Here is a 25110-nt window from a genome sequence, read left to right as displayed (position 1 = left end):
CCTTTCAAAACCTTTTTTTATGAAATGTCACAAAAATCCATGTGATGAGAAAAACAAAATGAACCAATATGAAGCTCTACATTCAAACACTTACCCAGTCACATAGAGTGATTTGAGCAACACTTAAATCTGAGTTTCATCCAGAAAATAATCTGTCCTCATTTGGTGAAGATTCAATGAGAAAAGATATCTACATAAAGTGCCTAACAATGGGCCTACACAAAGGGGGTTCTCAACAAATGGTAGGTCCTCCGGTTATTCCTAGTAACTACCATGGTACCTGCTAAATAATTTTTAGGTGTGTGAATGGATGGTAGCCACTCATGGATGGAGGTCTTAGGGCCTTCACATCAACCCTAAAACCTAAAACTTTACACAAAAGGCCAGTTTTAAAAGGGGGAAAGGTGGAGAGGGATGGGAGACAGGAATGGAAATCATTTTAAAGGTCAAATTTGCAAAAACAGGAGTTGTGCATGCAAAAGCTGCAGTCCTATAAACTCAAAGTAATCCTAGGGCTCTCTAGCTAGCTCAAAGGATTCAGAGTAAGCTTTTAATAAATCACAACCACCCATCCCTTAGGGCTTTTTTCTCTCTTCTCTGCACCCTGTTCTCAAAGGGTTTTTAGGAACATTTGCCTCCCAACTTGCTGTTTTCAACATGACTTTCTCTCCTGTGGATTTATGAATAGGACACTCTACCCCTACTATCATCAAGCATTGCTGGGGTGAGGATCCCACTATTTCACCCTTAATTATGGTTCTTATAAGATCAAACACAAGTCTACTCCTAGTATTTTGTTATTTCCTGTCCAGATTTTTTTTTTTAAAGTGGGGCGGGAGGCAACAGAGTGATTACTTGGGTCACAGAACTCTGTAAAAGACCATGAAATCAATATGTGACTCAAATGCCAAATTTCAACTGCAAAGAGTTCCCATAAATTGAATAGTAATAAACATCGGCTTGGGCCTAACAAAAGTTAGAAAAATTTAACATTTTACATGCTGCTAATAAAGAAAAATAATGTCAAGGGATAAAAAGGATTGTTGGCTTCCCCCACTCCCCAACCCATTCTAAACCAACTCAATTCTGGCCTAAGGCCAATACACAATGACCAATGGTTTGTTTTGCATGAAACGTTCAATATCTCAATGGATAACATTTTTAGGAAAAATTTTTACTGGCATAGTTGTTTTTCTGAGATGCTGCGCTTCTAGGGAAGAATTAAAAGAAGTGGGAGAAATAATATAAACACTGACTAGCAAGGTAATTTAGAGCTTCCAAGGATTTTTCTTTATTCTCGGAGGAGATCTGTAGCTAGGAAGGGACTTGGAAAGGATGCAGCCTCGGAATGGCAAATTGTTGTCTCCCATGTCAATTCCAATCAACCAATATGTAATGGCCACTGGAGCCCTAAATTTGAGAAGAATTCTGAAGTTAAATGAAGACCGTGAAGACCATGAAGACCGTGACTAATGAGTGTTATCTGCCATAGTATCTGGCAAGAATGTCACATGTTTGCTATCCCTACTAGATTCTAATTCCCCCATTTACACAGATGAGGACAAAGACCTAAACTGGAGTCAAATCAAGATTACCTAATTTCCAGCCTACTGCTTTTTTTTATCACATTGGAAAGTCTCTCAAATTTTTTTTATATATTAACTTATAAATGTTGACTTTCTTTTTTTTTTTTTTGAGACAGAGTCCCACTCTGTTGCCCAGGCTAGAGTGCAGTGGCACAATCCCAGCTCACTGCAACCTCTGCCTCCCAGGTTCAAGCAATTCTCTTGCCTCAGCTTCCCGAGTAGCTGGGATTACAGGCACACACCACCATGCCCAGCCATTTTTTTTTTTTTTTTGTATTTTTAGTAGAGACAGGGTTTCACCATGTTGGCCAGGCTGGCCTCGAACTCCTGACCTCAGATGATCTGCCTGCCTCAGCCTCCCAAAGTGCTGGGATTACAGGCGTGAGCCACTGATCCCGGCCTGTATTTCTTCATAAAAGCATCCTTAGTATTTTGTGTATATAATCATATTTATCTGGTTATATTTTAAACTCCCTGATAAGAGTGAAGAGGCTAATTTTTATGAAAACTCTTTCTCCATATCAATGTTTATGTGAAGTTCTATACACAGCGGGACCAAGTGTTGTTGACCATCTGCTTCTTCAAACAGGAACACACCCAATTCACCTCTTGCTCTCTTTGCCACCAGATGTTCCAGTGCACAAAAATAACTAAAACCCAATTCTGATCTTGTGTTGGAAATTAAAAGACCAGGAAAAAAAAAAAAGATGGTATGTACAATCATGTGGGTGAAGTTTAGACAAGTAAATGGCTATAACAATTTGATTAGCAATTTTTTTTGAGTCAGAGTCTTGCTGTGTTGCCCAGGCTGGAGTGCAGTGGTGTGATCTCAGCTCACTGCAACCTCCACCTACCTACCGGGTTCAAGCCATTCTGTCTCAGCCTCCACCGTAGCTGGGATTACAGGCATGTGCCACCATACCCAGCTAATTTTTGTATTTTGGGTAGAGACGGGGTTTCATCATGTTGGCCAAGCTGGTCTCGAACTCCTGGCCTGAGGTGATCCACCCACCTCGGACTCCCAAAGTGCTGGGGATTACAGCCATGCCCAGCGATTAGCAATTCTTTCTACCACTCCAACAGACACACCCATACACACTTCTTGCCCACAGAAGCAGTTGATAAAAATTCAATCTGCATAGAGGTCCAATGAACATACTAAATACATTTGGAGAAACCTCTGACAATCTGATTTTCCACAAGTAGCACGAAGTAGATGTCTCAGTGTTGCATTTTAGATACAGCAAAATTTAACATAAACCATTTAATCATACTAACTGCTCTCAATTTTGGACACCTTGATAGAAAACATTCCATTGGTGTTCTTTCCACAATAACAGACATATAATTAACAAGCATGTGAAGTTACAAAGGCATCTTAAAAACTAAATAACCCAGATTGACCTGAGTCTGATCATTTGAACCTCTGGATCAAGCTGCCAATTTGCAGAAAATACAAAGGAATGTGGTAACGTGCACTGGGAGCATGTAATTAGCAAAATTCTGACTGTGGAAAACTCTACAGGTCAAAAGAAGCCAGGTACTCCCCCAGATAAATTATAAGGAAAAGGAGGAGATGGAGGAGGAAGTGATCATTTAAAAGAGATTTAAGGACATTTCCAATTATTTTTAAAGATGCAAGGTCAAACTATAGTGCCTAAGGATAACCACTTGGGTGATAAAACTAAAAAGCATGAGGAAGCCATGAATCTAAAAGTCATAATAGTGATTACTTTGGTGGGAGGGATGAGGCACATGGAGGACTGGTCAAGTTTTACTACTTAGCCTTGGGCAGTGGTTACAGGAATGTTGACATATAATTCATTAAACTATGCATTTGTTTTGCATGGTTTTCTGTATGTGTTTTATTTTACAATGAAATTCAGGTTTAAAAAATATGATCCAATGTTACTCCCTAAGAATACTCCAAAGCTAACCAGGTGCAGTGGCTCATGCCTATAATCCCACCACTTTGGGTGGCCGAGACAGGAGGATTGCTTGAGGTCAGGAGTTGGAGGCCAACCTGGACAACACCGCAAGACACCATCTCTACAAAAAAATAATTAAAAATTAGCTGGGCATGGTGAGAACTGCCTGTAGTCCTAGCTACTTGGGTGGCTAAGGTGGGAGGATACTTGAGACTAGGAGTTGGAGGCTGCAGTGAGCTAGGATTTTACCACTGCCCTCTAGCCTGGATGACAGAGGGAGACTCCATCTCTTTAAAAAATTTAAAGATTTTAATTTTTTAGAAAATAGTCTAGGCCGGGCGCGGTGGCTCACGCTTGTAATCCCAGCACTTTGGGAGGCCAAGGCGGGCGGATCACGAGGTCAGGAGATTGAGACCACGGTGAAACCCCGTCTCTACTAAAAATACAAAAAAATTAGCCAGGTGTGGTGGCAGGCACCTGTAGTCCCAGCTACTCGGAGAGGCTGAGGCAGGAGAATGGCGTGAACCCAGGAGGCGGAGCTTGCAGTGAGCCGAGGTTGCGCCACTGCACTCCAGCCTGGGCGACAGAGCAAGACTCCATCTCAAAAAAAAAAAAAAGTCTAAATTTGAATCTTCCAATACAGTAGCCACTAGCCACATGTAGCCATTTAACTTTACACTTTAATGAATTACATTAAAAATTCAGTTCTACATTTTAAGTGCTTAATAGCCAGATGGTGCAAGTGGCTACCATACTAGACAGTGCAGATTAGGGAACACTCCAAGATCACACAAAATTCTACAGGACAGTGTTAGTCTACAGGAAGATGCTTTTCCAGATCTCTGAGGCTCCATGAATTCCTATTTCATCTCTCCTAAGAGACCAGGCAACGACATAAGATCTTTGGCCTTCCATTTCTATTAACCATGCTTGTAAATGAGATTACTGCCAATGAGAACCAATATAAATGCACTCAGCAACCACCCTGAAAAGGCTGACCTCACCAAGAGCGACATTACTCCAAAGCAACTAAAAGTTTAAAAAGTTTGGAGCATAGAAACCTATTTCTTCTAAAGATTTCAGAAGGGTACTGATGAGAAAGAACTCCAGTTGTTAGAGCCAAGGATGGTTTGATCACTTCAGGATGTGGATAGCACGAGTCTGAGTTCATGGAACAAATACAAGTCCCCTCAGCCCTTCATTCTGGGAACTATCAAAGATTTTTTTAAGACAAGTTAGCTAACACCCTGTAATCCCAGCACTTTGGGAGGCTGAGGCAGGTGGATCACCTGAGGTCAGGAGTTCGAGATCAGTCTGGCCAAGATGGCAAAACCCTGTCTCTACTAAAAATGCAATTAGCCAAGCGTGGTGGTGCATGCCTGTAATCCCAGCTACTTGGGAGGCTGATGCAGGAGAATCGCTTGAACCCAGGAGGCAGAGGTTGTAGTGAGCAGAGATCATGCCACTGCACTCCAGCATGGACGACAGAGCAAGACTGTGTCTAAAAAAAATTTTTTTTTTAAAGTGAGCTAAATTATTTGAAAAGGGAGGCCATTATGCAAAAAGACAATAACATCCATATAGCAGGCACAAAGGAGCAATAAAGAAGGTGACATGGAAACTGTCCTTGGCACTTAAGTTCTATCAAAATTTTTCAAAATTATTCATACACATCAAATTAGCAGTGGTCATTTCTGCCCATCCGCTGAGTATCTTCAGAACAACTGTCTTCAGTTTCTCATTCTGAATATGGTTCAAAGACTCAGGGCAATAAAGAATGTCCAAGAGACACCCCCAGGGAAATTTACCAAGGAGAAAAAAAGGAACCATTGTTTCAGACTAATTTTTAAAGCAACTCAGAAACCTAGCATAGGAAGGAAAATTTTCCATGGAATATTTATAAGACTTATAGGTTGTGCTTGGATTTAGCTAGAAAATAAACATTGAAAAAAGCAGACATAAATGTCCACGTTTAATCTCCTATCACCAGATCCGTTATTTTGTATATTTTGTTTGTTTACTTTCTGTATCTTTATTTCCAAGGTCAGAACCTCAAATCAACAACACTGAAACTATCAAAAATAAAGCTTTGACTTCTGTATTTGGCTTGTACCACTCAGAAATAACTTCGATTTTAAGGATGGTGTTACGTAAACTACAGAATGCAAAACTACCAAATAATAAGCTCCATGACTACATTCAGTCAAGCTTTAAATCTCGTTTAGGGAGCTACTAAAAATATGTACCTTTGTAGATTAACTAATGAGTTAATTTATTTGCATGTGTGTATTTTAGGTAATATATAAAAAGGCAAAATCAGCTCTGGTATGAAAACAATATAAGATTTTTGCAGACTAAGTAACACCAGAACTGTATAGCCTGTTGCCAGAGAATCACAGAGTTAAAATTAGAGAGAAAAAATATATAATCTCATGAAGGGTCATATTCCTTGTCCATGAATTCTTATCCAATACAAATCAAAAGTCTGAAGCATTTTTAATATTCTTTAATACAAGTTCTTGGTGTCGTTACTAGACTGTTCACCTATAAATTATAAAAGCTAAATATACAATCCTTATTTACCTGGTAAAACTCCTAGACTTTAGATGCATATTTGTCTCTAAAAGGCACTGCCGTTTTTCAAAGAAAATAAAAGGAATCTCGTGTCTGCTTTGTTTGCAGATTCCCTCATGCTTTCTTTAAAAAAAAAAAAAAAATAGAGTATTGGATGGGCACTTGTACTCACTGAGAATGGCATTTGAGAGACAAGACTACAGAGTACAAGTGCAAAGGTTCATAGCACAGGGTCACACTATAGGAGGTAGGGGCTAGAGATTTAAGTGGCCACTCTCTCAGGGTTTGGTTTACAGCAAGTCACTTAACTCTTACAGCCAGTTCTACAGGTATAAATTCAAGAACCTGGGCTAGACGGCCTCTACAGTCCTTTCTTACTCTAAAATTCTAAGAACAGGGCTTTTCCTGACCCTATGACAACAGGACTCACCAAGAAGGCCAACAAAGGCCAGTACTTAAATGTATATGAATTCAGAGGCAGGCAGAGTGGCTCACACCTGTAATCCCAGCACTTTGGGAGGCCAAGGTGTGGCAGATTACTTGAGGTCAGGTGTTCAAGACCAGCCTGTCCAACATGGCGAAACCCTGTCTCTACTAAATATACAAAAAAATTACTTAGGTTTGGTGGCAGGCACCTGTAATCCCAGCTACTTAGGAGACTGAGGCAGGAGAATCCCTTGAACCCAGTAGGCAGAGGTTACAGTGAGCCAAGATCACACCACTGTACCCCCAACCCTGAGCGACAGAACAAGACTCTGTCTCAAATAAAAAAGTAAAAAAAAAAAAGAAGTATATGAATTCAGGTTATTGCATGACTACCACCTATGAATATATAATTTTAGTAATATTAAAACCCAGTGTTCTGTAAGACATACCCAGTTATTTCTTAGTGACAAAAAGTTTTGCTCATCTGACATGAAATATATTCTACTTAAAAAAAAAACTTTTTTCATGCTAAGAAAAAGTCTCAGGCTATCAGGACAAAATACCTAGAATATAAAATATAACCTGACAAAAAGGAACACACTGGAAATACAACAGAAGCCAAAGTTAATAATGTGCTTCATAATTTTGAGATAAAACTTTGACCTTTAATAATTCTTCACCAACGGGTAAGTCAGCCAAAAACAACTTGTGCACAAATGATATTGTCAAAATTAAAATCACAAATGCTTTCTATTTTCCAGAGTTTACTTTAAATATATAACATCTAGAAGAGCATTAGCAATATACTTCAATTGTCATATTACTCAGAAAATTAAACGAAAAAGCCCAGAGCCTCTAAATTATCCTTCTACAACATTTCATTAGATTCATGGCAGACCACCATGGCAGACCACCATTGCAAGCCTTTTTTTGGGTGGAGGTGGAGGGGACAGGGTCTCACTGTATCACTCAGGCTAAAGTGCAGTGGCACAATCTCAGCTCACTGAAGCCTCAACCACCGGGCTCAAGCAATTTTCCCACTTCCAAAGTAGCTGGGACTACAGGTTAATAAAAATTAGCCTTGCTAATTTTTATAGTTTTTTGTAGAGACATGTTTTTGCCGTGTTACCCAGGCTGGTCTAAAACTCATGAATTCAAGCAATCTGCCTACTTAGGCCAGCCACCACGGCAAGTCTTTTTTTTTTTTTTTTTTTTTTTTTGAGACCGAGTTACCCAGGCTGGGGTACAGTGGCGTGATCTTGGCTCACTGCAACCTCTGCCTCCTGGGTTCAAGCAATTCTCCTGCCTCCGCCTCCCAAGTAACTGGGATTACAGGCACCCACCACCACGCCTGGCTAATTTTTGTATTTTTAGTGGAGACAAGGCTTCACCATATTGGCCAGGCTAGTCTCAAACTACCGACCTCAAGCAATCTGCCCAACTCGGCCTCCTAAAGTGCTGGGATTATAGGTGTGAGCCACCACGCCCAACCCACCATGACAAGTCTTAAGCACACCAACTATTCCTGCTGCAGCCCAATAACTCAGCTTTATAAAATATGACTTGAAAGTTAATTTGCATTACACACACACATCAATCCAGCTCAATACCAGCACATGCTATGGTGCTTAGTTGTACAAAATAAGTAAAAAAGAAAAAAAAAGGATAACGGTGCCTATCAGCCATTATCCCTAAACTTGAATTAGCACCTAAAAATTAAATAAAAATCATTCCTCCATGTTTCTAAACTGTTTGTAATTAACGATCATTTCCATTTTAAAGTCACATATATGTGATATACAGAAACAAAGCCTCATTTTTTAATTAAAACAAGAATTCTAGAGAAGTTTTCCATATTAATGTGCTATTCAGATTGAAGAAACTAATGTGAAACTAAAGTAACAAAAGTCACTTTAGTATTAAACCAATTTGGCATATGATAAAATTAGGTTCACTAAAAAGAAAACTTCAGAAGTACTGTTAGGCAAATTACTCATAATATGATCATCTTATTTTGTAACCCACCTATTAAATTTTAAGTCATCCATGTACAACTTTTCACAACTATAACAGCATTAAGAAAAACACCTTCATATTTAGAACTTAACAGTCATGTTTTAAGCTATTTTCTACATTGTAAATACTTAAGAATCAAGTTAAAATACTTTAAATTTTTAAAAAATGAGTAATCTCCCATTTTCACATTTTAGGACAGTTCATTCACTGAGGATGTATAGTTGCATGCATGAATTCAACAAAAGGAGGAAAATGATTTAAGCTAGTGTACAGCCATTTAACTTCAACACAAATCTGAATGGAAGCTAATGGAAGTCTTTTTACAACTGTGAGCCAAGCTTTCTACCCAGTGAGAGTTTTATTCCAATTACCACAAACAGCACCACAAATCATTCTTTATTAGAAACCTAAGAGAAGGAAAAAATGAAGAGATAAGTTGAGAAAAAGGGATTGGCTACTTATCTGTACAGCTTCAGCAACTAAAAAAAACTACTGCAGTGGAAACATAGACATTCACTAAATCTGCCTGATTTCAAATTACAGCTTCCCAATTCACCAGTCACACATGAGGGCAGCCTACTTAGCTTCTGTTCCAGCATCCTTTCCACCCATGGGGTGGTAGTACACTATAAGTTCACAGTGGCATGGTAGCAGTATCATGTAAACTTGTATTTCTCAAATCTGAATCCCAGATGAAAACTAACACTCCAAACTAGGATATTAGTACACTGCAGCACCCCTTTCCTTTCCTTACCAAGGTTTCTGACCACAGTGAAAACACATCAGCCCAAGGTTAGCCCATGGAGAGAGGAGGAATAAACTACGGATCATGAATCAGAAATTCTGACTGAATAAATCAGTAGACAGTTTCTAAAATAGAAAGTGGTGATTTTTTATTTATTTATTTTTATTTTTATTTATTTTTTTTTTTTTTTGAGACAGATTCTCACTCTGTCACCCAGGCTGGAGTGCAGTGGCTCAATCTTGGCTCACTGCAAGCTCTGCCTTCCAGGTTCATGCCATCCTCCTGCCTCAGCCTCCTGAGTAGCTGGGACTACAGTACCCGCCACGGCACCAGGCTAATTTTTTGTATTTTTAGCAGAGACGGGGTTTCACCGTGTTAGCCAGGATGGTCTCGATTTCCTGACCTCGTGATCTGCCTGCCTCGGCCTCCCAAAGTGCTGGGATTACAGGCGTGAGCCACTGTGCCCGGCTGCTGCTTTTTAATATGTAAATGTTTTAGTTCTTTATTTTTCCCTTATTAATACATATATCTAGTATAACTGAGTATCTCATCTCCAGTCATAATTTCCATGCGGTAAGACCCTGGACTCCCAACATGATGCTATATATAATCAATAATCAATATTGCCAGCTTCCTTACAGTAGAGAGATCAGCAGAAAGAAGTGTCAAAGTAGCACACTTTTTAAACCAGGGGTGTCCAATCTTTTGGCTTCCCTGGGCCACAATGGAAGAACTGTCTTGGGCCACATGTAAAATACACTAACACTAACAATAGCTGATAAGCTTTTAAAACAAATAAATAAAATTTTAAAAATTCATAATTTTTTAAGAAAGTTTTCAAGTTTGTGTTGGGCCACATTCAAAGCCATCCTGGGCTGCATGTGGCCCACGGGTTGAACAAGCTTGTTTTAAACTCAAGAAGTTATTTTCCAAGATCGGTACAATGTATCGTCTACATGTAGATATAGTAATCCCTGTATTTATAACTTTGTTCTGAAAATGACATGAAAACAAAAAGATACAAGAGGAAACAATGTATTTAATAAAGAATGAGTATGTGGCAAAGCGTGAAGTAGCTCCCTACATATTTTTCCAATGTGTTCTTCCATTTGGCGGTCAGTGGGGGCAACATCTCAAATAAGATGGGCTATCTCAGTCTACTGCTCCTGGAACGTGAGTCACTCTCATCCTTCTCACGCATGCCATTCCCTTACCTTAGAAGAGCTTCCTCCATTTTCCTAATGAAAGGAAATTCTAGCAATCTACAAAGCCAAAAACAAGAGCTATCTCCTGATAAGCTCAAAAAATATCTCCTTCCTTCCCACATGCTTCAAAAACTGTTATTTCATTCAGACTAAGATGTAATATAATGTACGTGACAGACGTACTGTTACCATGTGTTGTTTTCATACATGTCTTCTGTCCCACGCCCTGCAGGGTCTGGCATGACATAGACTAAACAGAGGTCCATGTATCGGGCCATAACCTCCCACTACAGGCAGGAAGCACATTAAGTGCTACTGAATTGAAAAAACACTTCCGGCTGGACGCGGTGGCTCATGCCTGTAATCCCAGCACTTTGGGAGGCCGAGGCAGGTGGATCACCTGAGGTCAGGAGTTTAACACCAGCCTGGCCAACACATGTGAAACCCCATCTCTACTAAGAATACAAAAATTAACCGGGCATCATGGCACATGCCTGTAATCCCAGCTACTCGGGAGGCTGAGACAGGAGAATTGCTTGAACCCAGGAGACGGAGGTTGCGGTAAGTTGAGATTGCGCTACTGCACTCCAGCCTGGACAACACAGCAAGACTCCGTCTCAAAAAAAAAAAAGAAAAAAAGAAAAAACACTTCATTCTTTAATACCTCGACATTCGAGTTAATGGTGCGATTTAAGTGTGACAAAACTTCAAGAAAAGGAGAATTGTAAGAGGCAGCAGAACACCTGGCTTAACAGCATGGCATCTGGACTCATACTGCCCAAGTCTGAATCCCAGCCCCACCATTTTCTAACTATGTGGCTGTAGACAAGTTACTAAACCTCCCTGTGCCTCAGTGCCTGTTTCCTCATCTGTAAAACGGGAATCGCAACACTGCCTATCTCTTCAGAATTGTTGTGAGGATCAAGCGAGTTAAAAGTGGGTGCTTAGAACAGCGTATACAGTAAGTGCTATATAGGTGCTATCAATTGTAGCGTTTCAAGTATAAGAAAACCCCTACGTCATAAACTTTGTGCACAACCATACACGAGCTTATGTGTGTATCACACAAGCTAGGTGTATATATATATATATACTGTTATAGGTGTGTATATATATATATATATATATACTGTTATAGGTGTGTATATATATATACACACACACACAATGTATACACACATACATACACACATATACACATATATACACACATATATACACACACATACACATACATACACACATACACACACACACACATACACACATATACACACACATCTATATACACACATACACATATATACGCACATATATATACGCACACATATATATATATATATATAGAGAGAGAGAGAGAGAGAGAGAAATTCTATCGTAGAGATTAACTCAAAACTACCAGTTTTCCTGATGGTAAAACCATGAGTTAATCTCTACAGTAGAATTTTACCCTCAATTCAACTGTTAACTGGACCCTCATTGACCCAACCCCTCAAACTTGAGGAAGCTTGTCCAAGTCAGAGCTAAACTCATATCTCGTATTTACACCCTTATGGTTTATTGCCTAACTACCTACTGCAGTCACCCTGGACAGGACAGATGTATCTACTATTTCTCATAGATATTGGAGGGGGAACAGCAAGTGAAGGCATTAAAGATGAACTGCCCTTACGCTAATCTTACTTGATGGACTTGCTCTTAAATAATTCTTATCTTGTGCTGGCAATTAATCAAATCATTCCCTTCCATTCCATTCTTGATAGAAATCTATTTCCAGAAACCATTTTCCCTTTTGTATAATTTAATAAAGAGTTTTTTTAATGCAGTTATAGCAATTTCTACTAGACACAGCCAACACTGAAGTGGTCACGCCTTAAGTTTAACATGAGATTTCACAGTTTGGGTGGAAAACAAGACCTGAAATAAAGGGTCTGCCGTGGAAATTTTGACAGACTGATGAGGACAGTGAAACCTTAATTTTATGTCACCAAGAAATGTTTCATAATGGCATCATTCTTTCCTCTCCTAATATAAATCCAGGCTTCATTCATACCAAAAGTTTCCACTTGGCTCTGAAGAATGTTTTCTGCAGAACCGTTAGAATTTGAACCCATGACACGCCCCACCAGCCTGGTTAAGTACTTTAGCTCTATTTCTAAGAGGGGGATAACATCCTGTTATAGGGTACTTTTGGAATGAAAGCTAGATGTCTGACATAATGTAGCATTGAATACATACTCATTTTCTTTCCTTTCAATTGAATAAAATCTTGAAAGTGATTCTAATCACCATTATAATCTGTGATGATAAACATAATCACAGCTGTTTCACTCCAAAGCTGCTGCTGCCATTCCTGTACATTTACTTGCATATTAAAGCACAAAAGCCCTTATTATTTGTATTAAGGCACAAAAAATGTATTAAGGCACAAAAACCTTTCAGGTACAAAAATTTTAAAAATAACAGAATCAGTGAAGTTGAGCTACTACTCCCTCTGGAGCATGATGATTGAGCTCCAGTTATTACCAATCTCAAAGTAAAATAGAACATTTAAATAACTGTACCAAACAGGTACTAAAAGCTGGTTTTACTTTCTCACCCTATACCCAAGACATTTTCCCCCTCCTGCTATAGCCCATGATACACTCTTGTTTTATCAGTGCAATAAGATTTATTCTTGATGCTTAGATAATCTTCTAAAGATAGAAAGAAGACACATTAAGTGGTTTATTTCTACAGTGTTAATGTGTTAGGTTTAGCCATTACGTATGTTAACTTATTATATACATAAAGGTAGAATTTTCTGCTCCCTCTTTTGAATAAGTATGCTTAAGCTTCAAAAAGTAATTTTTCTTTAATGATCCTAAGATCTTAGTTGGCACAACTTTGGATTATAAACTTGCTTTAAAAAAATATAGAAAAGGTAGCCAGGCAGAAGTCACTGTGATCTTTCTGGTTATTAACGTTTGTATCACATCTCTTAATATTTATATAATCGCACACCCAACAAATATTTACATAGTATCTACTGAGTGTCAGGCACCACATTACACACTGGAGACACAAAAAGAAATAAGACTCAGTCCTTGCCCTCAAAACTAGCAGAGGAAACAGAAGTAGAGAGGTGATACAATGTGAAGGTCCTATGATAGGAAGGGTGGGGCACGGGAGCTCATGCCTGTAATCCCAGCACTTTGGGATGCCGAGGCAGGCAGATCACTTGAGGTCAGGAGTTCGAGACTAGCCTGACCAACATGGCGACACCCCATCTCTACTAAAAATACAAAAATTAGCTAGGTGTCATGGTATGTGCCTGTAATCCCAGCTACTCAGGAGGCTGAGGCATGAGAATTTCTTGAGCCCAGGAGGCAGAGGTTGCAGTGAGCCAAAGTTGCACCATCGCACCCCAGCCTGGGCGACAAGAGCGAGACTCCATCTCAAAAAAATAAAATAATATAAAGAAAAGGAAACTCAAACATCAGATTTATCTGCAAAAGTAAACATTTATTCGGCTTTCACGGCCTATGAGGATAAATAGCCTCTCCATATGCTACAGCCCCAGCTTCTGGTGGCGGGGGTAGGATTGATGTGTGAATAAATTAACAAAACACTTTCACTTACCGTATAAAGTAAAAGAGTGGCAATTCAGAAAGTCAATAATCAGAAATCATTTTATAACAAGTATGTAGCACCAAATGGGAACACTCAACACTAGTTTTATTTAAGCGTCCCTACTTCTAAGTATTAATGCATTTTTACAGAGGAAAAACACGGTTGAAAAGAAAAATAGCATTTTTTGTTGTTGTTGTTTGGTTTTGTTTTTTGACACAGGGTCTCACTCTGTCGCCCAGGCTGGAGTGCAGTGGCACGATCACACCTCATTGCATCCTCGACCTCCCAGGCTCAAGTGATCCTCCCACCTCAGCTTCCCAAGTAGCTGAGACCACAGGCGCTGCACCACTGTGCCCAGCTACTTTTTGTATTTTTTGTAGCGATGGGGTTTTGCCATGTTGCTCAGGCTGGTCTTAAAGTTCTGGTCTCAAGCAATCCGACTGCCTCAACCTTCCAAAGTGCTGGGATGACAGGCATGAGCCACTGCACCCAACCACAGAAAGGCAGTTCTAACTGTCCACCTCCACCACTTTTCTCTGTAATTCAGGCATTACTGACCATTTCATCTTTGAGACTGAGATAATGCTTTGACCTGGCATTACTACAAAACCTCTAGGTTTCAAATTACACTCAGTCTTCCATGGATTCTATCTTTTTGGAACTAAACCTCCAAGAATTTATCTCTAATTAACATAACTTACAATTTGGAGATAGGTAACCAATCAAAACTGAGGTACCAAGGGCTGAACCCCTCTTGAAGACAAAATAATGGAAAACCCTGGCACTAACTTTGAAAACCAGCTGGCAGCCAGAGGCCACACAGTGTCAGCAGTGGTCAATGCAGTACATAGGGAAGACAGATCCTCTGCTCAATCTGGCCAACCTCATGATTCCACCCAACTTGTACCTCAGTCTCCTATCTCCTGGTACTTGGTGTCCATACAACTCGGCTCTCAGAACACCGTGGCGGATGAGGACAACTGTGCATTCCTTTTCTGAAAGGCTGGTGACTCAATCGCTACTGCCCCCTTTCTGTTTAAAGTCCACCTTCCTTAACTATCTTGTTTTCTGGAATCCCTCAGCTCACACAGCCAAGAGGAGACTCATTCTTTTTTTTCTTCCCTTAAACACCAACTTTCATTCTTACAGAAGGAATAGAAACCACCACCCTGCTCAGATGAGCCAAGGAAACACCTTCTCTGAAACAGGCCTTCAAAACAAAATATCAAAGGGGAGGAGTAGCTGATTTTTTAACCCCTTAACACTGAAAAATGCAGAGCTTCAGTTGGAGTCACAGATGAAGTACAATATGTGTTGTGTTCTTAGCAGGGAAATGACTCGAGATTCAAAACAACTTCTTAGTGGCATCATTGAAAGCACAAAAATGTGATTTCTTTCCCAGCAGACCCCTCAAAATCCAGTGATGATCATTCAGGGACAACAGGCTCCTGTTGGTCGTGGTTACTGGCAGAGCTTAATTCTCATGCCGTCTCTTGAGTATCTTCATCAAAGAGCCTAGGTTTGTAGTACATTTTCATTTGTAATATTAAAAGACAAACAATAGCAACAAAAAAAAATTAGGGAAAACAAGTGGAGGTTAGGCAGATGTAACAAACTATGTAACTGTTTGGCATTTGAAATAGGCAGGTCACATTTTGAGAGGCTGTAATTAGAGAAGTGCATGGGTGTTGCTCCGCCTAAGGAGGGGGAAAAAAATCCAGTTGGCTCTTTCCCTTTTCCAGTACTGAAAGCAGTAGATAACACTGTTTCAGCTCTGCTGCCCCAGAGGAAGAGTGCATTTGAGCAGTACAGTGGATCGCTCTGTTCTCTGATGACTGACTTTGGAAGTAGCCAGTGCAAGACAGAAACTACCGACTGGAAACAGACCTTCCAGACTTGAAACTCAACTTCATCAATGTCCATACCACACAAATCTACTTCCCTGTCTTCTTCTCCTTTCTCTGAATGGGGGGAAAAGGACTAGATCTCTGCTAGTCTTATGGAGATGAAATGAGTGCTAGGAGTACATCAAGCAAAAAACATTCAGCCAAAAATAAGAAGGCAACTCCAAGTCATGTAAAAAGGGTCACTTCAGAGCTGCGAAAGAACACACTTGTCTTTATCTCTGAGGTCCTTAAGAAAAGTATTTCCCACTTGGAAATCTACTACACACTCATCTTTCTCCTCCCCAGAAGAATGGCCCTTGGTTTCACTGTTTCAGGCAGCAAATTCTGACAATGGGATCCTGTGTTACTTGCCCTGGTAATATCAGTTTTCAGGGTTGTATACTATATTGCAATATAAAGAAGAATGGCACAGAGTCCATGAAGGGAAAATGGGAATAAGCCAATAAGTCTCTCCAGAGAAAGGCCCTTCCCTTCCCCAGGATATAACATAAATGAAAGCAGAAATAACCTTAGTGCTTCACATGCTTGTAAGATGCCATTCTCTAAATGGCATAAATTACAAACCCAGTTTTAAGGACTAAAAATCACTTATTTCTTTAGTCTTCAAATACCTACTTACCATTTACTAAGTAAAATGAAGATAAATATTTTGGATCTAAAGCTATATTACTTACTGCATGAATATGTGAGTCACTGAGAGCATACACACCTCTCTAGTTAAAAAAAGAAAAACTATGCTTGCTGCAGATATTTTACCTACTAACCAAAGCAGCATACTACATACTAGTGGATAGAAAGCACTGCCTCATCGGGTAAAAATACTCTGATGTATGAGGAATACAAAAAGCAGTTTCAAACTCCAGCTGTCATTTCCAGAGGGTGTGTTGCCAAAGGTATGAATGAGAATGAGTTATTCTCCTGCAGAAGAATGATGCTCTATGAAACGAAACCAAGGAAAAAAAAACAAAATTAGAGAGCATTAAAAGAAAACTTAAAACACTCTACGACGGTCAGATGTTAATAGAAAGATTAATTTTGCGGTAGGAGCCAAAACAGAAAATGCTGGGTAACTATATTTGTGGGATTAAAAGCATCATCCCAAGGTAACATATCCTTCTTAAGTTACAACAAACAATAAAATATAATGGACTAACGTATGCCTCCTAGAAGTCAAATACAGATGAGACACAGTAAACAAAATATAACAAGCAGACAGCATGTTACAAATAAATGTATACTATTGGAAAAGGCTTCTGTGAACTATAATTTGTAAACGCACGAAGGTAATTCATTATTTAAAGAGATCTGAGGTTAAATTCTTCACCAAAGCAAAGAACTATATAGAAAGCACATAGTCACTTCTCTAATTTGTCTGGTTTGTAAATCCAGAGTTTCAAATATTAGGTAAAGTAAGGCAATTCACACAACAAAAATGGCTAAAACACATTTGAAAAAAAAAATGTTCAAGCTCACCCATAAGGCAGGAGATGGAAATCTAAAAGAGGGGCCGCTTTTCACCTACCAGATTGGTAAAAAATGTAAAAGATATATATTATCCAATATCCTCACTGGTAAAAATGAAGAGGAAGTCCCATTAATACAAAAAAATGTGCACTGGAACTCTTGAAGAGCAATTTAACAGTACCCATTAAAATTTAAGATGCACACATACACACTTCTGGCTATTGTAGAAATACCTATACTAGTGTCCAATAATGCTCTTGACAAAGGTATTTGTACTAGTAAGAACTGAATTACAAAATACCCCTTGATAGAGGAATGGGTGAATAAATTGGATACATCCACACATGCGGCCACTAAGCAGAGTAAGGCAGAACTGATGCTTTGATGTGGAAGAATATCCACCATCTACTGCTGAGTGAAAAGAGCAAGTTACAAAGTCATATAAAATTTTGATCTCCTTTTAAAAACTAAGTATGTGTGAGTGATTGTCTCAAACAGAAGTTATCCCTGGAGGAGGGAAAAGAGAAGGGTATGCAATTTCACTTTTTATTTTATACAGTTTAAAATTTTTATGGGTTTCACTTTTATAATTTAGGTAAAAGGGAGTTATGTTGCCATGAAACTATTAATCCGCTAATCCATTAAAAGTTCAGGAGATGCTCTGGGGGAAATCATGCAAAACCCCCTGGAGCCTAGTATTACGGCCACTGTGATTTCCACAAAATCTACTCAGATGAGCGGGTCTAAGAGGAGCCAACCTTATTCTAATCAACCTTATTTTTTATTTATGCAGAAAATGATAAAAGTTTTAGAACCAGATAACCACTTTCTCCCAGACAAGCAGTACGGAGAAGATTCAGTCCAAAAATTTTCTTATAGATTTATGTAAGTCCCCACCCAAACCAAAAGTATCACCAAAAATAACAGATGTCAATCACATTGGCCCAGAATCTTACATCTTTACACTCCCTAAAGTTATGTTCAAGCCTAGGCTCAAATCTCACCTACAAAGTTCAGGCCCACAACTTTGAGAACTAGAAAGAGCTACGTTTTCCTTTCATCTTTTGTAGAGACTGGTGTAACACATTTTTCTCTTTCTTCTCTTTTTAAAAGGAATATCCCTTGATTTTCAAATGTAACTCTGAAAATGATACATTCAGTAGGGGTTTTAAGCACATCTTGGAGAAAGGAAGGTAGAATATTAAATGAATAATCATACCATAAAATACTCCCATCTAAAATATGTTTAGAAAATGTATATAAGAAACAAGTTCACAAATTTGTACAAGTTTTTAAAAGGCAACCAATTTACTAGTACAATCTCAGAGTTGTAAGAAAGTTCACAGTGCCTTTCTCTCTAATGCACTTAATATTAAACAGTGTTAGGATAATATTCTCCAGGCTAGAATGTACTTTCCGCTTGCCCTAATAATAAATCTATGCCCAGATGGGAAACGGAACCAGAACTAAATAAACACAATATAGACAATGAGCAGGAGAGCCAGAAAAGTTAGCTAATGAGCCTGTGATGCCTTCATGAGCTATAAAGTGGGTTTCTTCAAAAAGGAAAAGTCAAACAAATAGAATGGAGAGTACAAAAAGTTAGATATTTGATGTGTGTGAAATGCAATTACAGATCAGAGGGGGAAGCAAATGGATTTCTTTCTGTATGTGATGGCTGGTATCACGTGTTGTCAGATATGTAAGCTGAAAGAAAAGCATGCTACAGTCATACCACAGAAATCAGTCATCAAATCATCAACGAAACTTTAAAACATGCAAACTTTGTTCTCGATGACAACTGGTATTCTAAACAAAACAAACCCTTACTAGAATGAAATATGGCCTAAAATTAGTTGCAGTGAGTCCAACTCAATACATAAGTAAAAGCGATGAAGAATAAAAACAAAGAGGAAGAACAAGGAAGAAAAGCCACTTGAATACAAAGTGATTCCATTTTTTTCTCAACACCCACACAAAGACAGCAGTTTCTGACAAGAATGTTCTCAGCAAAAAATAAAATTATAGAAAGCCTTTTTTTTTTTCAATAAGAAAAAGGCAGCTCTATATACAGATTAGTAGGCCCCAATTATTTTTTTAGGGCCCAAATTTACAGCCCTCGTATTTCAAAATTATCTAAATAACATTTTTTTATTGGAAAGAAAATATGACTGGAAATATTGTTCTTGTTTGGAATGCTTATTTCATGTTGTGCTTGAAAATAAAACCAAAAGTGGCAGCTTACCTTGGCACTGGAAGCCTTGTTTCCCAAACCCCCTGAAAAACAAAAACAAGAACAAAATATCTTAACATATTTTGTGTTGGATAGCATATTTTAAACAAGTTATGTGACCAAGTACTCTACTACTAAAGGTTTGTACGTGAAACCCAATGATTTAATAGAAAAAAAATACCTAAATATCTAGTCAGATTACTGTGTGAATTCAACCTTGGGGGGAAAAAAATCTTGCCTCTAAAGGATCACTGAACTATTTCAATATATCAAGCTTCTTTCCAATTTTTTATACTATGTTATCGATACTAAAATTTCAAGACAAGAACATGACTGTATATTCAAACTTGTTGGCTACAATACAATATTCAAGTAACAAAAGAGTTTATGGTTAAAATTTTAAAAGGAAGTTGCTTATTTTGTTCCTGAAGACCAAATGAAAATTGTTTTTATTTCCCTAAAGACAACAAAGTGGCTTACTTATTATGCATTTGTTTAAAATATTACGTGTCTAGAAATTGCCAAACGGCATCACTTTTGACATTTAATTTTGGCTTAGGGAACCAGATCTTAGAAAATATCATTCCTATTGTTTGCATTTGAGATTACCATGATCTAATTTCTACTGAGAACCAACAGCATTCAAAGCACATATGGAGGCTATTTTGTTCTTGTAAATGACTTTAGAGAATTTACTCTGTAAGCAGAGAACCCTGACATGGACTTTCAATTGCAGGTATTGTTCTACTAGAATGAACTGCATTAAAATTTCTTCGGAAGGTTGAGAGTCATAATCTCTTGCTTCACATAGAATGTTTAATGTACAAAGTATTTCACATACTTTTAAAATTAACTTAGAGTCATCCCCCCTACCAAAAACCATATCTAACTCTAAACATTTCGCTTAAAAATATCAGTCATTTAATATTGAAATAAACTTGTAAATCAAGGACCCCGTAGAAGCAATAATGAAAGCAAACTGAAAAAGACAATCCCCACGGATGGTTTCCTGGGACTTCCAATTGGTTGGTTTACAATTAAATGCAGAGTGCTGCAGGGATACTGGGGGGGGGGGGGGGGGGGGCTTTATTTTCCACTTCACAATATTGGTGGTGACCTGAGCGCCTCTTCAGCTCACCAGGGGCTGATCCTTCAAGGGCAACTGATAGTGGAAAGACAATAGCTAGCTAGCCTCAGTATGCTGCAAGTCCCTTTCTAACTCTCCTACTTCCTGCAAAAGTCACCAGCAGTCTGTTCCCTTTTAATGGACTCTCACAGCTGACCACCTCCTCTTAACCAAATGCAATATTCTCTTTGCCCTGATGCTCCGAAATTTTTATTTTAAATAGCCTTATCTACGATTACCTACTCCTTTGAGCACAATCGCTTCATATGCTGACTAGACAGTGGAAATCACTCATAGAGGTGGCTGTGCTTTTCATAACAGCGTACTTGGGAGCAGATGTCTAGAAAGGGAAGGAAAAATTAAACACCTTATTCGCACCACGATCATGGGACCTGCCCTTTGGGATGTTTTTCCCCAGGTGTGATGGATTCAGACAGAGCCATCCATACTATGTTCACTCTAGTGGCCCAAGATACCTGCGCCACACAGCTGGCTGGTGGCAGGATTCACTCCGTGACTGCCACCCTGTGCAGCTCCCCCCTGGCCTAGAAGGAGAGGGAGCTAAGAAGCCCTAGCCATAGCTCTGTCTTGTCGGGAACTTCCTACACCACAAAGAAGAGGTAGAAGAGTCAGGACGTCAGGCGACTTAAGAGAAAAACCAAACTACTGCTGCTCTATAGAGGACCTAGAGCTCCTTTAGTTCCAGCTTTCAAAACTTTTGTGTGGTGACGGTGATCTGGGAAGAAGGGTCACACACCTTTTGAGAATCAGATGAAAGCTGTAATTCTCTCACCAGGAAAAAGATTCACAAACACAATTTCACTCAGTTTTACGGGTTCAGAGACCCCTGAAGCCCTTCTTTGTATCGATTCTCCATAAACCCTCAGGGACCCTCCGAGTTAAGAACGCCTGAATTCATTGGCGATTACCTGATCTCTGATCTCTGGCCCTTACATTATTTTTCTTAAATAAGGCCTCTGTCCTCATCAACAGGGTTACAGGTCTAATCTCGAGTTGACAGGGTCTATTTTATTTTTTTGAGACGGAATCTCGCTCTGTCTCACCCAGGCTGGAGTGCAGTGGCCCGATCTTGACTCACTGCAGCCTCCGCCTCCCAGGTTAAAGCGAGTCTCCTGTCTCAGCCTCCCGAGTACCTGGGATTACAGCCGTGTGCCACCACGCCCGGCTAATTTTGTATTCTTAGTACACGGGGTTTCACCATATTTGCCAGGCTGGTCTCGAACTCCTGACCTTAGGTAATCCAAATGCCTCGGCCTCCCAAAGTGCTGGGATTACAGGCGTGAGCCACCGCGCCTGGCCCACAGGGTCTATTTTAAATGAGTCCCTCTGCCCTTGTGCCATTTGCCTGCTCGAACTCCCCCTCCCCCACTGCAAGCTCTCAACAGTTTGCTCTCTCTCTCTCTCTGCTCACTCAGAAAAGTCAGTCTTTCCGTGCCCAGTAGATGCAGCCTACAGTAGGCAGGGGCCCAAGATTCCAGCGCAGTCCAGCCCGATGGGAAGCACAAACACACCCCCCCGAACGCGCCCAGCCAGGCTCGCCAGCAACTTGGACCGCGCGCAGCGAAATCGCAGCCGCTCCTCTGTTACTCCGGGGTGCGTTTCTCCGGGAACCTTTGCCCCCTAGGGCCTCTCCTCCTCCCCTGTCCCCTGGGCTCACACTCCGGCAAGCGGCCGCTCCGCTGGGTGAGGGCGGGTGGGCGCGCCCGGGGAGGTGAGGGACCCGGCCCGGAGAGGGATCCCTTCCGCGACCGCACGGGGCCAGCCTCCCTCTCGCGCCAGGGGGTGTGTGTGGCGGGACGGCGACGTCCCGGGAGTCCTGCCCGCTAGTGTCAGGGCCGGGCGCGCGTGTCACTCCGGGCGAAGAGTTCGGACTCCCGCCGGTTCCAAGTTCTCGGAGTGAGCCAGCCCCGGGGCGGACGCGCCGGAGCGCGGGGTGCCGGGACCCGGAGGCGGGGAGGAGCGGGGCAGGAGTGCCCGGCCCGGCACCTACCAGATGAAGTCAGTGCAGTGGCTGCAGAAGGTGGGCTGCTTGAAGAAGCGCGCGATGAATTTGTGGTCCTTCACCTCGTGCACGTTCTTCTGCCTCAGCGCCCCTTTGCGGGCGAAGCGGTTGGCCACGTCCTGAGACGCCGTGGAGTCGTTGCCCGGGAAAACGTCAGCCATGGTCCCCCCCCAACCACCTCTTGCCTCCGCCGGGGAGCTGCGGCCGCGGAGGGCCGGGTGGGCGGGGGCGGCGGGGGAGAGGTGCGGGCTCGGGGCGACCCCGGGAGCGGGGCGCGGGCCGGTGGCCGAGGGCGCGGCGAGGGGGCGCGGCGGGGGCCGGGGAGAGTCGGGCCGGTGCTGCGCAGAGCGGGAGCAAGAGCCGGAGCCGCTGGCTCGCCCGCTGGCCCCAGGCTCACTGACAGCCCGGCGCCGGGCGCTCGCGCTTCCTACTCGCGGCGGCAGAGGCGGCCCGGAGCGGCGCCGCCCACCGCGCATGCCCTTAGCGCGAGGCCGCGCGGACGAGCGGCGGGAGCGCGCGCGGGGGGCGGTGGCGGGGCTGAGCGGGCCGGGCCGAGCGCGGAGGAGGCAGCGAACGCCTCGCGGTGCTGGGAAGACTGGGCAAGGGGAGGCGGCGGCGGCGGCCGGTGGAGGGCCGGCCCGAGTGGGGATGCGGGGGAGGAGGTCGGGAGTGGCGGGTCCGCGCTCCTCCGCCGCCTTTTTTTTTCCTCCCCTTCCTGCGCCCGGCTCTCCTCCCTCTCGCCCTCCTCCGCCTCAGTTCTCCTCCTCTTCTTCCGCTCTTGCCGCCCGGCCTCCTCCTCTCCCCGTCTTCCTGCTCACACTCCCGCTCTCTCTCTTGTCGACGGGCTCGGAGTCCTGCGCCACCCGTGCCGGGCCGAGAGGAGCCCGCGTCCGGGAGTGGGCTCCACGCGCAGCCCCTGCCCCGGAGCCTCCTGCCCGGTGCTCACCTCCTAACCCTTGAGCACACGCAGCAGGGAGCCCCTTCCCTATCCTCAGGACCCCCGGTGTCTCCAGGGCACGGCGCCCGTGTTTTAGCAGCCTGTACCAGCCTGAGGTTTCACCTGGCCAAAATGTCACTTTCATCACGTGTGCCCTAAAAGACCCAGCCTCTAGACCTTCCTACAGGAGGAAGAGAGCGATTTTTAAATAATTAAGCATTGACCCTTTCCCCTACCTTCTCTTCTTGACCTATACCGTATTTCACCTGCGTGTGGTAGAGACTTTTAATTTGTACGTGGGACATTTATCACCACGTGGGATGGTTAAAGGATTTGTCTTAGGTATTTATCCCGTTATTCAATGGCCACCAGAGCGACGACGTTGATTGTCAGGCTTTCTTGATTTTACAAGTCCAGGACCTTAATTTAGAAATCATTTTGCATCCCAAGCTAATTACTGCAATACTGTCAGGTGCAGAGTGCAGCCAGTACATTTGTAAATTACCAAGTAAAACTGCCTGTGAAAGAGTAGCGGGCATGGCTATGCAAAGGACGCAGGTGGGGATGCACCAGCTAATCACTCGCTGAATATTTATCAGGTCTGCCTGGAGGCCGCTAAAATACGTAAGGGAAATAATCATTTCTCGCGCGTTTCATTGGTGTTTTATTTTATTTGCCAGATTCACGACGTTCCCAAAACGACTTAACGAGCTAAAGAGACCAAGAAAGAGAACACATTTGATCCTTCAATAAATTTTTGTTAAAAGAAAAAAAAACTTTCCTAAAATACTTTCTTAGAGCATATAACATAGGCCAAGTAGAGCTAATATTGTTTTCTTTGAGATTGCCTAATTATGATGCTTGATGATAGGAATGTCCTTTGTATTTTTAATAAATGGAAGCTCTCCTGACTGGCCATCAGTGGCGCATGCACTTGACTGATCCATTTACAATCTCTTGAGCCAGTCTTGGTGCTTCAAGAGCCTGCACCTGCCTGTTATTCTATCTGGTCAGAAATTTCGCCACTCATGGTCGCCCCTCGAGTCCAAGGAGGCAAAAAGGGAAGAAGCAAAGAGGAATGAAGAGCAGGGCATGTCGAGGAAGTAGTCCCAATTCTCCATGAAACACTAGAGGCATCTCAAGCCATGTTTGTTTATTGCTTAAAAGCAGAAATCAAACGGAACATAGTGGAATGAAATAGTTTCTTTTCTCATAGTCGTCTTTTATCTAAGACGGAGGTCCTGGCACGTTTTACGAAGACAAGCTTATTTCTATGTCCCTGAGGCTTTGATAGGAGGATGGAGAGAGCTGGAGGGTGAAGTTGCTGA

At 41.6% G+C, this 25110-nt stretch overlaps 1 protein-coding gene across 1 annotated transcript in view; it reads right to left on the bottom strand.

Moving 5' to 3' along the window:
• PRKCA (protein kinase C alpha) overlaps nt 1-23261 on the bottom strand; it is a 509502-nt gene extending 486241 nt beyond the window's left edge. Inside the window, exons 1-2 of the mRNA XM_032178546.2 lie at nt 22834-23261; nt 19709-19740 (exon numbers count right to left, since the gene is read on the bottom strand). Coding sequence (XP_032034437.1) covers nt 19709-19740; nt 22834-23006 — 205 coding nt within the window. The 5' untranslated portion in view covers nt 23007-23261. The remainder of the gene's footprint in view (nt 1-19708; nt 19741-22833) is intronic.
• Nucleotides 23262-25110: the final 1849 nt, after the last annotated feature.

This window comes from Hylobates moloch, unplaced genomic scaffold (genome assembly GCF_009828535.3).
Source record: "Hylobates moloch isolate HMO894 unplaced genomic scaffold, HMol_V3 SCAFFOLD_15, whole genome shotgun sequence".
NCBI classification, from domain to species: Eukaryota; Metazoa; Chordata; class Mammalia; order Primates; family Hylobatidae; genus Hylobates; species Hylobates moloch.
Note: the sequence above shows the minus strand (reverse complement) of the source record. Positions and strands in the feature narration are given on the sequence as shown.